Source organism: Acartia tonsa, chromosome 12 (genome assembly GCF_053477335.1).
Source record: "Acartia tonsa isolate MP-2025a chromosome 12, ASM5347733v1, whole genome shotgun sequence".
NCBI classification, from domain to species: Eukaryota; Metazoa; Arthropoda; class Copepoda; order Calanoida; family Acartiidae; genus Acartia; species Acartia tonsa.
In genome coordinates, this window is record NC_137271.1 from 7787885 (window position 1) to 7801993 (window position 14109).

At 32.0% G+C, this 14109-nt stretch overlaps 1 protein-coding gene across 1 annotated transcript in view; it reads left to right on the forward strand.

Moving 5' to 3' along the window:
• The window catches only part of LOC145334645 (uncharacterized), a 160390-nt gene that overhangs the window by 120591 nt on the left and 25690 nt on the right, over nucleotides 1–14109 (forward strand). Inside the window, exons 9-10 of the mRNA XM_080180181.1 lie at nucleotides 3643–3732; nucleotides 4224–4299. Of these exons, the coding sequence (XP_080036307.1) occupies nucleotides 3643–3732; nucleotides 4224–4299 (166 nt within the window). The remainder of the gene's footprint in view (nucleotides 1–3642; nucleotides 3733–4223; nucleotides 4300–14109) is intronic.

A 14109-nucleotide genomic window follows, 5' to 3' on the forward strand; every position in this document is an offset into this window, starting at 1 on the left:
AAAAAAAAAACTATTACAGTTTATAATCAAATATTTATTTTTTCATGGGGAGGAACCAAATTTTTTTGCTAATTCTTTATTTAGATTGTGAAGTCCTTTCCAGTATAGTATGGCTTCGAAACCAATTGATATCTGCTGGATTAGAACCGGTTATCAGCCATACTGAAAAATTATGTAAATCATCGTAAAGCTGGTTTTATTTTAATTTTCGCGGAAAGTTGTCGATAATACAATGCGATAACTAACTATTCTAGGTTTATGATTTTATTTTTTTTAGATTGTACAGTCCTTTCTAAAGTATGTCTATCATTACAGTGCATTTGCATTTTTAAAATGATGTTTTTTCTTCAAAATTACAGGTCTTAGTTAATAATTGATTATTTGAGCTGCGAAGCAGCTCTAAAAGTGCTATATGTTGGTTGGTTCTTAACATGAAATTACGTACAAAATTGAATGATCTACCCAACTATAGAGCATGTATTTATGAAATCTGTGCAACAAAAATCTTTTCATTATCATTAATAGTTTCTGACAAAGTACCCCTGTGAGACGTACAGACGAATGGGCAGACATACCAAAGAAAACCTAATAATAGAGTAGCTGCGCTAATAAAAATGACCGCACTGACCTAGCCACTCCATATTTATAATTTATTACTCTCTACTTGTAGCCAAGAAGTAGATTCAAAACTACATTAGATTGCCCAAAAGAAGTTGAATTGGAAAACAGTTCAGGAAGCATTGGCAACATTTATAAAGGGGGGGTTTTTTAATGCAACCATCTCGTAATCAGTGATTAAATGGCACTTAGAATTCGAATTTCGATCAGAAATTTTGCATGAATAATCCTTGGTAGGTCTATTTTCCCTAAATCGAACAAAAAGTTGGAAAAGTAACGGCTGGCGGCTCAGCCGTTTAGCCGTTTTTTGCCTATTTTCAGGGCAAATTCATCATTAATTACGTAGGAATCAACTTTTTAAAACATATTTTTGGTTTAATTCATGTTAAATGATAGCAATAACCAATTTTTAAATTTCTAGTACTAACAGCTACCGGCTAGAACCGTTTGATAAGGTTTTTGAGTGAGAAAAAGTATTATGTGAAAATAGGTTTCGTGACTAATATGCTCTTAAGATAGCAAAAAAATGGAAAAACAGCTAAGCCGCCAGCCGTTAGCCGTTACTTTTCCAACTTTTTGTTCGATTTAGGGAAAATAGACCTACCAAGGATTATTCATGCACAATTTCAGATCGAAATTCGGATTCTAAGTGTCATTTAATCATTGATTACGAGATGGTTGCATTAAAAAACCCCCCCTTATTGAAATAGCAAAAAACTCTCCTCTTTTTTTGAGAAAATATATAATTATGATGCTTATTAAGTTTTGGAAACAAGTTCTCTAATTCGTAGGCTTGACAATTTTGGATACTTTTATCAAATTCTGATTGATGGTTCAAACTAGAAGTGTCTAAACCTTTCAACCAATGATCTAAACTACAGAAACAGTAATTTTGTTTATTTGGGATGTAAATAAATTTATCATTTGTCCTTGATAGCTTTGAAAAAAAAGAGGTTTCCTCTTAAAACATATTTTTAACACCTATATACGGGTAGAGGATTCCTGGCTCTCTACGTAACTGTATTAGCGTGTTTAGGTTTAATAATCTATTTATTTTTACCATGAAACTAATGTTTAATTTTACATATAATAAATTATTGTAATACTTTCAATAGAGGGATAAACATTTAGAAAGATATATTTGAAAACTAGATTATTTTCCATCATTTACTTAAAGAGGGTTTCCTGGATTTTTACAAGTCTTTTTCCCCCCTAATATTACCAGCTAAATCTGAATATTCTATTAAAGAGTTAAACAAGAACAACATAGGATAAAAAATAAAGATAGAAATGAAATAAAAAGTTAGATATTTAGTCTGTAGATACAGAGCAAAAAATGTGATATTGGAAAAGTGCATGGATAAGTGGAGAGAGAGAGAGAGAGAGAGAGAGAGAAAGAAAGAAAAATGGAGAAATACTAGGGGAAAAAAATAAATGGAGAAAATAAGGAGAGAGGGATAAAAATATCAAATTAAAGAGAAATATATAGGGAGAAAAAAATGAAAAAAGAGAGTGCGAAAAAAAAACTAAAATTAATTAATCCATCAAATGTTTTTTTTCTAATCTCCAGGGTTAGGACAATAGACTAAAAATCATTACCCCTTCCCCCGGCAATTAAAAAGAAAAAAAATAACCTTTGATACCTCATATTTCTTTTGGGAATAAAAGGAAGAAGAACATAAGAAGCACCTTTGTCTTGTCCATCTCTCCAATTTCAAAATTTATTTTATGTTCAAATATTTTGATTATATTTAACTGCTATAAAAACGTTATACACAAATACCAAATAAATACCAAATCGTCAAAGAAATCATCAGATTTCGGATAAATTGAAATTATTACGGATTTAAAATCAAGTTTAAAGCTAGTAAAAACATCATAATTTTGTGAACACTTTTATTCTGTATCTTTGGGTTAAGTTTAACTTAATCAACTAATAGTTGCTTTATTCCAACTAATACATACTTTTTTTTTGGAACAAACAGATATACAATCTATATTTTAAGAGTAGCTTCTCTCCTTTTAAAATACACATAAAATTGCGGCCTAAAAGCAATATGTTCCTGCATTAGTTTATTAAAGTGTGGCTTGAAAATAGCCACATAAAAACAAACATGTTTTTTTTATTTAAAATCTTTAATCCTCATATAAAAGTAACAGGATATCTATCTGTGTGTGTTAATCGATATGGTTCTCCATTACAGTGATGCATCTCGTAGGTCCAGAGATAATTAATATCTCTTTTGTGGGGTGGTACCTTCACCATCCCAAAAGAGAAATTGATAACCCGTGATTGAATACCCTTTGTCTGAAGTCCTAACTGTGCAATGTAATGAACTGTGTTTATGGGCAGAGGCACTACCCAAATTCTACTATTGGAAGATATAAAATGAATACATAGCGTTTTGAACTCTCTACCATGACACGGAATGGGTCATTCTCCGACTGCAAGCAGGCCCATTCCAATATCTCTAACGTCGTAGGTTTATACTTATAAATAATTAAATAAGTCATAAACTCTTTCCATTGAAGCCCTTTTTAGTTGGCGCGCTAAATTGAGGTTAGTAGCTGGTGGCGCAACTATTAAATTGCAAACAATTATTGCACACCTTTATTCTATTAATTGCAAAATTAAAGTCAGGCCACATTAGGTCCTGGCAGGGGGAGAGAGAGAGAGGGAGAGTTTGTGGGTTAATTTACTTTTTTAATATCAGTACAGGGTGCCGAAATAGCCTTAAATAGTCATTTTTACATCGATTAAAATATATAAACGTTTATTCTACTAGTTCAAAAATAATCTGGGTTAATTTAAATTTAAAAACCTTTAAATGCGAATTTTAAATCACTAAAGTTATCAAAAGAGGGAGAAGACAATTGACTAAAAGTGAAACTGCCACCAAACTACGTTTAACCATCAACATAAAATCTTTAATTATAAATTTATTGACGATCCAAGCTAAGAATGTATAGAAAATGTGAAGAATATGATATACCTACCAATCTAATACAAGAATTGTATTTCAGCCTGAGAACGTGGTATGCACAGCCAAGAACAGTAACTCCTTGAAAATTATTGACTTTGGACTGGCAAAGAAGATTAGCCCCTCAGACAAGGTAAACTTTAAACTCGACGGTTTCTTACTCCTAAGGAGTACTGTCTCTTTGGGGCTCTTAAAAACATTGATTAATCTAACACCCATCGAAGTATTTAGCTTTCCTAATCAAATTATCTGAGTAACCATCTATCTGTTTCTTTTTCTCCTCTAGTTTATTTTGACTATTTTATCATCGAACTTCATAGCTAAACATATGTCTATCAATTTATGATATTTATCTATCTGTTTATAAGTCTTTTTAATTTCATTATTATGTATTTTTTTTTGTTTTATCCGTATAGAACATAATATGCAAAAACAAATTAAAAATCATGAATTTGCAGTCATTACAAATGAACATCAAAATCAAATTTTCTGAAAGAGTTTCTTTTATTTGCTCCGTCTTCTCTAATTACACCTATATATCTATCTGACTATCTAGTTAACTATTCATCAATCTAATGTTCTATCTAAATTTTAACTCTACAATCTATTTGTATATAATTGTAGTTGAAAGTGATGTGTGGTACCCCCGAGTTTGTTGCCCCTGAAGTTGTTAATTATGATTTTGTAGACTCTTCCACAGGTTAGTTACACTAGTTTTACATATTATATGTATATAAACACAGGTTATTTTGTTTAAACATTTTATTTTATTAACATACTAGCGGCTTCGCCCCTAGCCTCTAGGGGCTTTGCCCCAAGAGGTTTGATCAAACCAATTTTTTTGTAATTTAGATTAAAAAAATAAATCTAAAAAAAAATTTTCCCTTGGGGGGGGGGGATTTTTTAGTTAGTTGTCCCCACTATTTTAATTTTAGTTTTAAAAAGAAAAAGAAAAAAAATTTTAGGGGGGGGTTATTTTAAATTTTTTGGGGGGATTGTGGGTGTCCCACCCCCCAAGAAAATAGTTATAAACCTTCCAGGGACCTATGAGAAGCTACTCTGTAAAGGAGAACCCGATCGGTTCAGCGGTTATCGAGATCCTTCGCTACAAACAAACAGACAAACAGACACACAGACAAACAAACAGACAGACATCGTTCTACTTTGTATTATAGATATTGTCGTTAAAATTTCATTCTTAAATTTTTAATTAATTTGTTTTTTTTATTTAGGTCATGTTAGGTTAGGTTACATTGGACACTGTGTAGTCCCTCAGGGTTAACAACCCTCCACGCGGGGGTTAGATAAATCAAATTAACTAACCACTATTTCTTAATAATACTTGCAAATTAAAGCAAACTCTAATTAATAATGAAATCATAATGGAGTAGTACAATTAAATTGCTATCAATTAATTACTTGCCTTTAAAAGGCACTACTTAAAAACATTGGAACAATAAGTCATCAAAACAAATATAGGAAACAAGAACGACATTTTGATTAACACTTTTTGGATGTGCGGAAAGTGTCATATGTGACGACATAAAAATACGCCTATTATCCATCTCTATTATAGGGGTTTCTTTTCCCACTTCTCCTCTCATCCTTGATTTTTAGACGTATTTTTATGACGTCACAAATGACATTTTCCGCATATACACACTTTTTTACAAAAGTCAGATAATCAATACTTTTTTTATACCTTATCATTTTTTTCAAATTTTAAAGTTCATTTTTTTGTTTTAAATGTTAAAAAGCATATGTTAAACTAATACATTAAGAATATGAAAACAAGGAAAAACCTTTTCATAACAAAAAAATGTCTATAAAAAATTGTTTAAAAATCAACCAAAAATAGTTACGTGATAGAAGAAAAACTGGATCTACTGCAGTTCATGGTAAAATATTGCTGGTAACGAATGCTTCCTGTTTCCTGGCAATGTTAGAAGATTCCTGGATCTAGCATAACAAGAAATATTTCTGGAGCCACCAATGTTTAACTTTCCTGGTTGCCAGAATTTATGCATATTTCTGGCCACTGCCATGTTTGAAATATTCCTGTTAAAAAGCAATATTTCCCTTTTTCATTCCAATTTCCCTTTTATTACACTTACCCCACAATTAGAGGTTGATAAGATTCACACAACTCAAAAGTTGCTATTTTGGCATGATTGTCTGATGTGGTGGGGGGTGGGAGGGTAGTGGGAGGTAACTTACTTTTCCTAAATATTTTACTTTAAATTTTAATCCTTCGCTTCTTTATATTGTAGATTATGTTGCGCCCCTAGCATCATGAGGCTCCGTTTTAAATTGATAAAAAGTTGGCAGAAAATAGCCTAAAACCATCATGGGACCTTGTGAAGCTTCTCTAAAATGAAGAACCCAATCGAATCAGTGGTTAGTGAGATCTTAATTGAAAAAAAAAAAATTTTGCTACATTGTCATTCTTGCTTGCTTGAGTTTACAAAGCATAAAAAGGAGGGAAGATAATTTGAATTTAAAACACCCGCCAAAAGTATCAGAGATTTAAATTTAAAAATGGGTAACCAATTAGCTTTTTTGTCTCAAGAGGTTACGTTATCATAACTCAAATACCCACCAATTAAAACCCCGTATTTTATAACACGAAATAAAAATGCCATTCAAATTTTGGCGCGAAAGTGTTCTTTCCCGTAAAGTTTATACAGCCTCAGGTGTTAATTGAATTTAAAAACTCGCGCTACGAAATTTTATCACGAATTTAATCATATGTGTGTAAAGATTTATTGATTTAAATTTGAAAGTCTTATTACTTACATGGTTTAATGGTCTGTACTTTACAGTTATGCCACTCTTTTTGTTGATTTAGGCTAGAATTGGCGTTATCCTCATAGAATTTTTTTTTTCAATTTTTATCCCCCCTCCCTGGCCGCGGCACTTTTTTTATAATTAGGTTAGTTTAGGTTATAGGGGCTAGTATAAGTTTTGGCATTCTATAGTCGTTCAAGTTCATTGGTTTTACTGTTTGATTTCAGAGCCTCACTTAGAAAAAAATTAATTTATTAATACGATGAAAATTACGAATTTATCTCCCCCACTTTTCAATATATTATAAAATAAAAAGGCGCACCCAAATTTTGGCGCGAAATTGGATATGAAGATAGAAACAGTTGAATTTATAGGTAAAGATCCAACTCTCCTATATCCTTCACCCACCTTTATTAATAAATCAATTGAAGCAACTGTCCCTTATTAATCATTGCTGTTTACTCCCTAAGAAAATGTGATAAGGGGTATGGGGTAAAAACTCCTGTAAACCAGTAATCTTCTCTCATTGCTGGTAACCTGGAAAATTTGCAGATTGCCAGCTAACAGGAACTTAGGATTTAGGGGAATATGCGTGCTGCTGGATCCAGGAATCTTGTAATATTGCCAGGAACCAGGAAGCAATCGTTACCAGCAATATTTTACCATGAACTGCAGTAGATCCGAAAAACTTATATGAGGGATTGAAAAGCTGTTTTAGATGTTATCCAACCAAGGACAACTGTTATATGTTTTAGAATCAGCTACGCCCCTAGATGACATTTGGACCAATTCGGGAAAGGGGGAGGGAGATAAGTCAACCCTTCACTTTCAATTTTAGTTCAAAAAGAAAGAATAAATGGGTTATTTTTGACAGTGGTTTGGTTAATTTCCTTTTAGTATCCTCCCCGAAAATAGCCATAACCTTTCTTCGCCATAAACACAGTCAGATAAACATCCTGTTACTTTAATATAATGATATCTTCTGTAATTATCAAAAATGAAAATTAAATAAAAATGAGGGGGAAAAAAACTTTGGCAGATGCTACGCCGCGCGTAGAAATATCTACGCGCGACGACAAACGCATATAATGTGACATTAAGACTTGTATAAAAATGAAATGTTATTTTTCTTGTATCCGTATCACGGCATCTTGACGCCAAGTTAGAGGACACAAAATTTAAAGATTAAAATGTAATTTTTGGGTTTTCTACCCTGAAAATTTTAGTAGTGATTCCCAAAGGCGTGCACAGGATTTTGTCTAGAGAATGTATTTGTTGAGGGGGGGACAAGGTATAATTCCCCAAACCTTCTTTTCCGCACGCTTATGAAAAGGAAAGTAAACGAATCTTCCCTCAAAAAAGTCTATTTATTATGCCTTCAGTACTTTATTTTTTTCAATTCCTAATGTTATTAACCCATAATAAACTAGCCTAATCTAATTTACTTGACATTCAAATAAAAATTGCGCCTGTTTATTGATCAAGGCATTCCCCTTACACTATTGTTCTCTTCCCAAGAGTTTTTTTAATCGAAGTATAATTTTAAAAATTCATGTTTGTTTTTGAAATTTTGTTCCCTCATCTTAGTGTGTTAAAAGTCCTGTATAAGCATCGAGTCTCCAAAAATGTTTTCAAGATTTTCACTGATTTGATCGTTTTGGTGTACCATTAAAATGGCAGATTTTTAGACAATCTAATGTTTCTTTTATGTCGACAATATGCTATTAAACAAAAGTAGCAATGACTAACACATTAAAGAAATGCAATTATTTTGTTACACCAAAAGTGCATTAGAATTAGAATTAAAAACCTATATCAACCAGTAACGCTATTCTTAAAATTAAAATGTTATTATTATATTTTAAACAAAATTAGTTTGCTATTCAAAATCTAAAATAAATTCTGAATTAAGATTCAATGCTGTTGACATAAATTTGCTGTTTTGATATATTTGGCAGAATTGAACGAACACCTATCAATTTATCTTTTTCCCTGATCATCAAAACATTCGCTGATAAAGACGTACAGACTGACAGACACAGATAATAGAGTTATGGTTCTAGATAGACTTTCTTCAGCAGATTGGTATGTCTATTGTTGATCTTAATTCAATAGCTGTCTGTTATAATTTTAGCCAAATTATTCGATATTTCTATTATATTTTCCTTAAAAAGTTCAAAGTTTAAGTTTAAACAAATTAATCTTTATTATGCAAGTACAAACGAATGGTCCTTTGATTTTTAAACTGTACCCTAAATTGATGCCTTATTACTTTAAAAAATGGATAACGAATGTAAGATATTTTCTTTTTGAAACTAAAGTTCTCGGAAACTTAAGCACCATTATTTTGTTCCTTTCAGGAAAGGATGATATACATAAACTAAAAAATATTTAAAGTGTATTAATTATATAAACACATTATTCTCAAAAACAAAAAAAGCCCGTAGAGGCTAGGGACAAAGCTGATGTTTTTAGAAATATTAATAATTACAGTTGAGGGATATTTAACCCATTAATGACAATAGGGTCTTAAACGACGCACAAATTCAAACCTATACTATCACTCTATTTTTTTATGCTGTCCTTTTTAAATGTTTGTAAATAACTGAATAGAGCTTCAAGTTTTGGCCTCTACATTGCTTGGGCTCTCACTTAATTCGATGACCAGATGAAATCATATTTTCATGGCAGAGGTGGAAAAAATAGGAAAATATTTCCACACCAGGTCTAACTTTTTTCTATTAAAGAATTAAAACATACTTATTCATAATTAATTATAGCATTTATTATATATTTTTAGTTTCTGCTAAGTTTTCTTTAATTTTAGTTAGTTTACATACTTTTTTTTGATAATTTGTTGTGCGTCGTATTCGACGCATTCGGACTAATCATTTTAGCCATTGCGTCCTTTTGGACCTTATAGGACTAATCATGTTTAGATTTTACTGTATAATCTCCTTAAATCTGCTAGTTGCTTCGCCCCTAACCTCTAGGGCGGATGGAGGATGTCAGGAAAATAGCATAAAACCATCCCAAGATATTTATAAAGCTTCCCTGATAAGTATAACCAATTCAGACCTTCAATTTCTATAATCTTTGGCTTGAGACAAAAAACCTTACTACTTTATAGTATGGAATACAATACAAGCAGCGGCTACGCCCCTAGAGGCATCTAGGGGACCTTAGGTTGCGGGAGGAGTCAATTCCCCTCTTTACATTACAATTTTTTAAAGAAAATTAAAAAAAAAAATTATTTTTAATTTATTTTCTAGGGGTGATTTCTCTTGGATAGTGGTGGTACCCTCCTTCAAAATAGTTATAAACCTTACCAGGACCTAGTAGAAGCTACCATGTAACGGAGCACCATATAGGTTCAGTGGTTAGCAAGGTCCTTTGGTACACACACAAAGACATACAATAACCTGTTACTTTATCTTAAGGATATAAAAATAGTAGCGCAGATAATCTACAACTAGGGTCTGTCTGTACGTCCACCTGTCTGTATTTCCATAATTGCATCCAAATAAATAATAGCTACCTTACAACTAGGGAATGTATGTATGTCTGTCTATATATCAAAATTACAGCCAATTAAAGACTGTAAATATGTTTATACTTCTGTAATTTTTATTGCAGCCTAGCTGTTAAGGGATTCATAAAAATAGCGCAGATACTCTACAATTATGGTCTGTCTGTATATACGTCCTTCTGTATATATACAATTGCATCCAAATAATTAACAACTACTCTACAACTAAGAAATGTATTTGTTAGGGATCTGAAGTAATAAGTCAATGACCGATAAAATGATGTACTTACTCAGGGCTATTATACCATCAAATCTTTCTGTAGATTACATTAAGTGGTTGAAACATTTGGACACTTAACTTAATAAACCAACCAATCAAAATACAAAACAATTCCCCAAAGTTGGCAAGACAACAAATAAGAAAAAGTTATTATATAACTTTGGGGACTAACAGGGGCTGGGGGGGGGGGGGGCGAGGGTTTGTCATGTATTGGGTTGTTCAATATAATTGTCGACAAAATCATATTTCTTAGCTAAAGCATTGTAATAGAGTGAAAGGATATCTCTCTGTGTATCTGCTTAACTGATATGCTTCTTTTTTTATTTTGTAGCTTTTCATAGGTCCTGGGAAGGTTTATAACTATTTTTGGGGAGGTTACCTCCACCCTCCAAAGAGAAATAGCCACTTAAAAAAGACCCCCCAACACAAGAAAAATAATAAATAGAATAAACTAAATGAAATTAATTCTTTTTAAATCTAAAATAAAAAACATTGTTGTTGAATTCAATGACCCTAAAGGCCTCTAGGGGCGTAGCCACTGGTATCAAATAATTATATTCTGAATTGTTTTATACAGACGAATGGACGTACAGACAGACACTGATTGTAGAGTATCTGTGTGATGTATCCTTATAATAAAGTAACAGGATATACATTCTACATGTGTCTGTGTGTACTAAGGGATCTCACTAACCACTGAACCGATATGGTTCTCCTTTACATGGTAGCTTCTCATAAACCTGGTAAGGTTTATAATTATTTTGGGGGAAAGTAACACCACCCTCCAAAGAGAAATCGCCCCTTAAAAAAGACCCCCCAAAGAGAAATCGCCAACACAAGAAAAAATAGAATTAACTTAATTAAATTAATTCTCTTTAAATCTAAAATAAAAATATTGTTGTTGAATTCAATGACCTCTCCCCATCTCAAATGCCCCTAAAGGCCTCTAGGGGCGTAGCCATTAGTAGCAAATAATTATATTCTGAATTGTTTTATACAGACGAATGGACGTACAGACAGACACTGATTGTAAAGTATCTGTGTTATGTACATCCTTATAATAAAGTAACAGGATATACATTCTATATATATGTGTCTGTGTGTACTAAGGGATCTCACTAACCACTGAACCGATATGGTTCTCCATTACATGGTAGCTTCTCATAGGACCTGGTAAGGTTTATAACTATTTTGGGGGAGAGTACCACAACCACCCTAGGAGAAATCACCCCTAGAAAATAATAAACCCCTCTCAAAATTTTTTTTAAATTTTTCTCTAAAAACTTTAATTAAAAGAGGGGGTTTGACTCCCCCCCAACCCAAGGGTCCCTTAATGCCTCTAGGGGCGTAGCCGCTGCTAGTATAGTGTTCCATACTATAAAGTAGTAAGGTTTTTGTCTGAAGCTAAAGATTATAGAAATTTCGGGTCTGAATTGGTTTTACTTATCAGGAAAGCTTTATAAATATCTTGGGATGGTTTTATGCTATTTTTCTGACATTCCCCACCCACCCTAGAGGTTAGGGGCGAAGCAACTAATAGATTATACAGTAAAAGCCTAAGATGATTAGTCCGATATGGTACATAATAGACGCATGGGAAAAATGATAAGTCCGAATGCGTCGGAAACGACGCAAAAAAAAAACTTCTTTGGTATGCCACAAATCAAAAAATCTAAAAATACAAATGTCTTACAATCCCTTAAGGAAGCTGTGTTTAAAATTTCAAGTGATTCTGACGACAGGGGGGAAGTTCGGCACTAATGGGTTAAATCAAACATTTAACTCAAATATAGATGAATTATATCTACATTCCAGTGGGTATATATGTCTAATATTCACGACTCAAAAACCAGCGGGAAAAAAGTTTAGATGAAAGACTACTTCTGCTTACTCTATTGCAGTATAAATACAGAAAGATATATCTGTTGAAAAAACGAAGAGATAAAGTTAAAAGACAAGGACAGACACACATTGTATGTTTTTAGTAGCGAAGCTACTCTATAATTCGAAATGTCCGTCCGTCTGAGACAAAGTGGGGGAAACGTGATTTTCTCGGCTCCTAGAAAAGATAGACAGCTGGATTTTTTTAGTGAATATTCTTATAACATATGCCCATCTAATCTATACGTTATTTTGTCCATCTGTCTGTTGTTTGGGGTGCTAGATCGATTCCTAGATTGTCATGTTTTCGTAATTTTCTCAACTCCTTTTTAAGATAATGGGCTGAAATTTCAAGGGATTGCATAAATTTACGTTCAAGTTTTATTACGGTTTTCCTATTAGTTGGGGTTCTAGATCGATTCCTAGATTTTTAGGTTTTCTATGGTTTTCTCGATTCCTATTCATGATTTGCGGCTGAAATTTTCAGAAATTGAATATGCTCATATTCTACTTATTTTTTATTTCATTATGATATGTCTATAAATTGCGATGCTAGATCGATTCCTAAATTTTTAAATTTTCGTGATTTTTAAGATTTCTTTATTTCCCTATTTAATCAAGATTGATGTTTATTGTATGAAACTGCTTTATAGTAATTTTTTCCGATATCCATTCATAATTTTTGAGTTTCGCTACTTATGGATGTTGTCATCCTTGTTTCTATTATAAAAAGAAGAAAGGTTTTTTTTGTTTTTCCTTCAAGATTTTGCTAACCACTGATACAAGATTAAGTTCTCTTTATTATTTTTTTATGTAATGTTTTAGGTTTTTTTGCCATCCCTTCTACATTTTTACGTAGACTATAATTATATGCTGTCTTATTTCAAGAAAAACTTACACCTTACACCTTTTCATATATATGTTATTGCACAATTTTAATAAGATATAATTTGGCTTTTAAATTTTATCTTGCTTTGATAACATTACAAAGTTGTTTATGTAAGCTATATTTCTTAAAATGAAATATTTGTTTAATGACTTCAAAAATTATAAAATAACAATATTTTGATAAGAAAAATAACATATTTTTTGTCATTTTGATCTTTTTAGTACCTAATCTATCTATCAACCTAAATATAGGCTTTTCTATCTGTCTACCAATTTGTCGTTAAATTAATCTACTTATTTACATATACATCTTTTTTAGACCTACTTTTATATTTATTTATCTATCTATATATCATTATCTATCTATCAAGCAATCAATCAAACGGTTCCAATTCATATTCGATTTGGCGTATTTTTGCTTGGAATTCTTGGAACTTTTTTTGGCGTAGCTCCCTATATCATCGTTTTTCTCTGAACTCAAATAAGATTCAAAATTAAGCGATGGTGATCCCACAAAACCGTAGAGTTACATATATAAATAGCTTTAAACATGCCCATAACATATAAATTATTTTCTTTTAATTGTTAGCATGTTTATCAAGCCTATTTCGTTAACATATTGGATAAAAATACTGTTACCATTACCATTTTTTGTAGAGGGGGTTCGTCACTCCCATCCAAAAAGACATGGTCCAAACTAAATACCCCCCCCCCCATAAAACAAATAAAAATATAGGGGACATACCACCACCATCCCCATTGAGAACAAAGCCCCTACCGTCTGGGGGCTAAATAATTATTATAATGTGGGTTTAATTGTTGAAAAAAATTGGAAGATTTTTTGCTAAAATTATTTTTATTTACTAATATACGGCTACCATATTTTGAGGTTTTTTTTTATCGATCGTGATTCAATTGATGTTTATGCAATATTTTAGAATAGCATAAAATAGATTTTTTAACATACCATCTTTTTTGGGTGGATGCTCGAAAATCATGCCTTACTAACAATAAAAGTACAAAATCTGTCTTGGGTAGCCTAGAAGCACTAGGGTGAAGACTTATTAGTCTTCCTTTGCTGGACTATTTAATATATCCTTATACTAAAGTAACAGGATGTCTGTGTGTCTGTCTGTGTGTCTGTG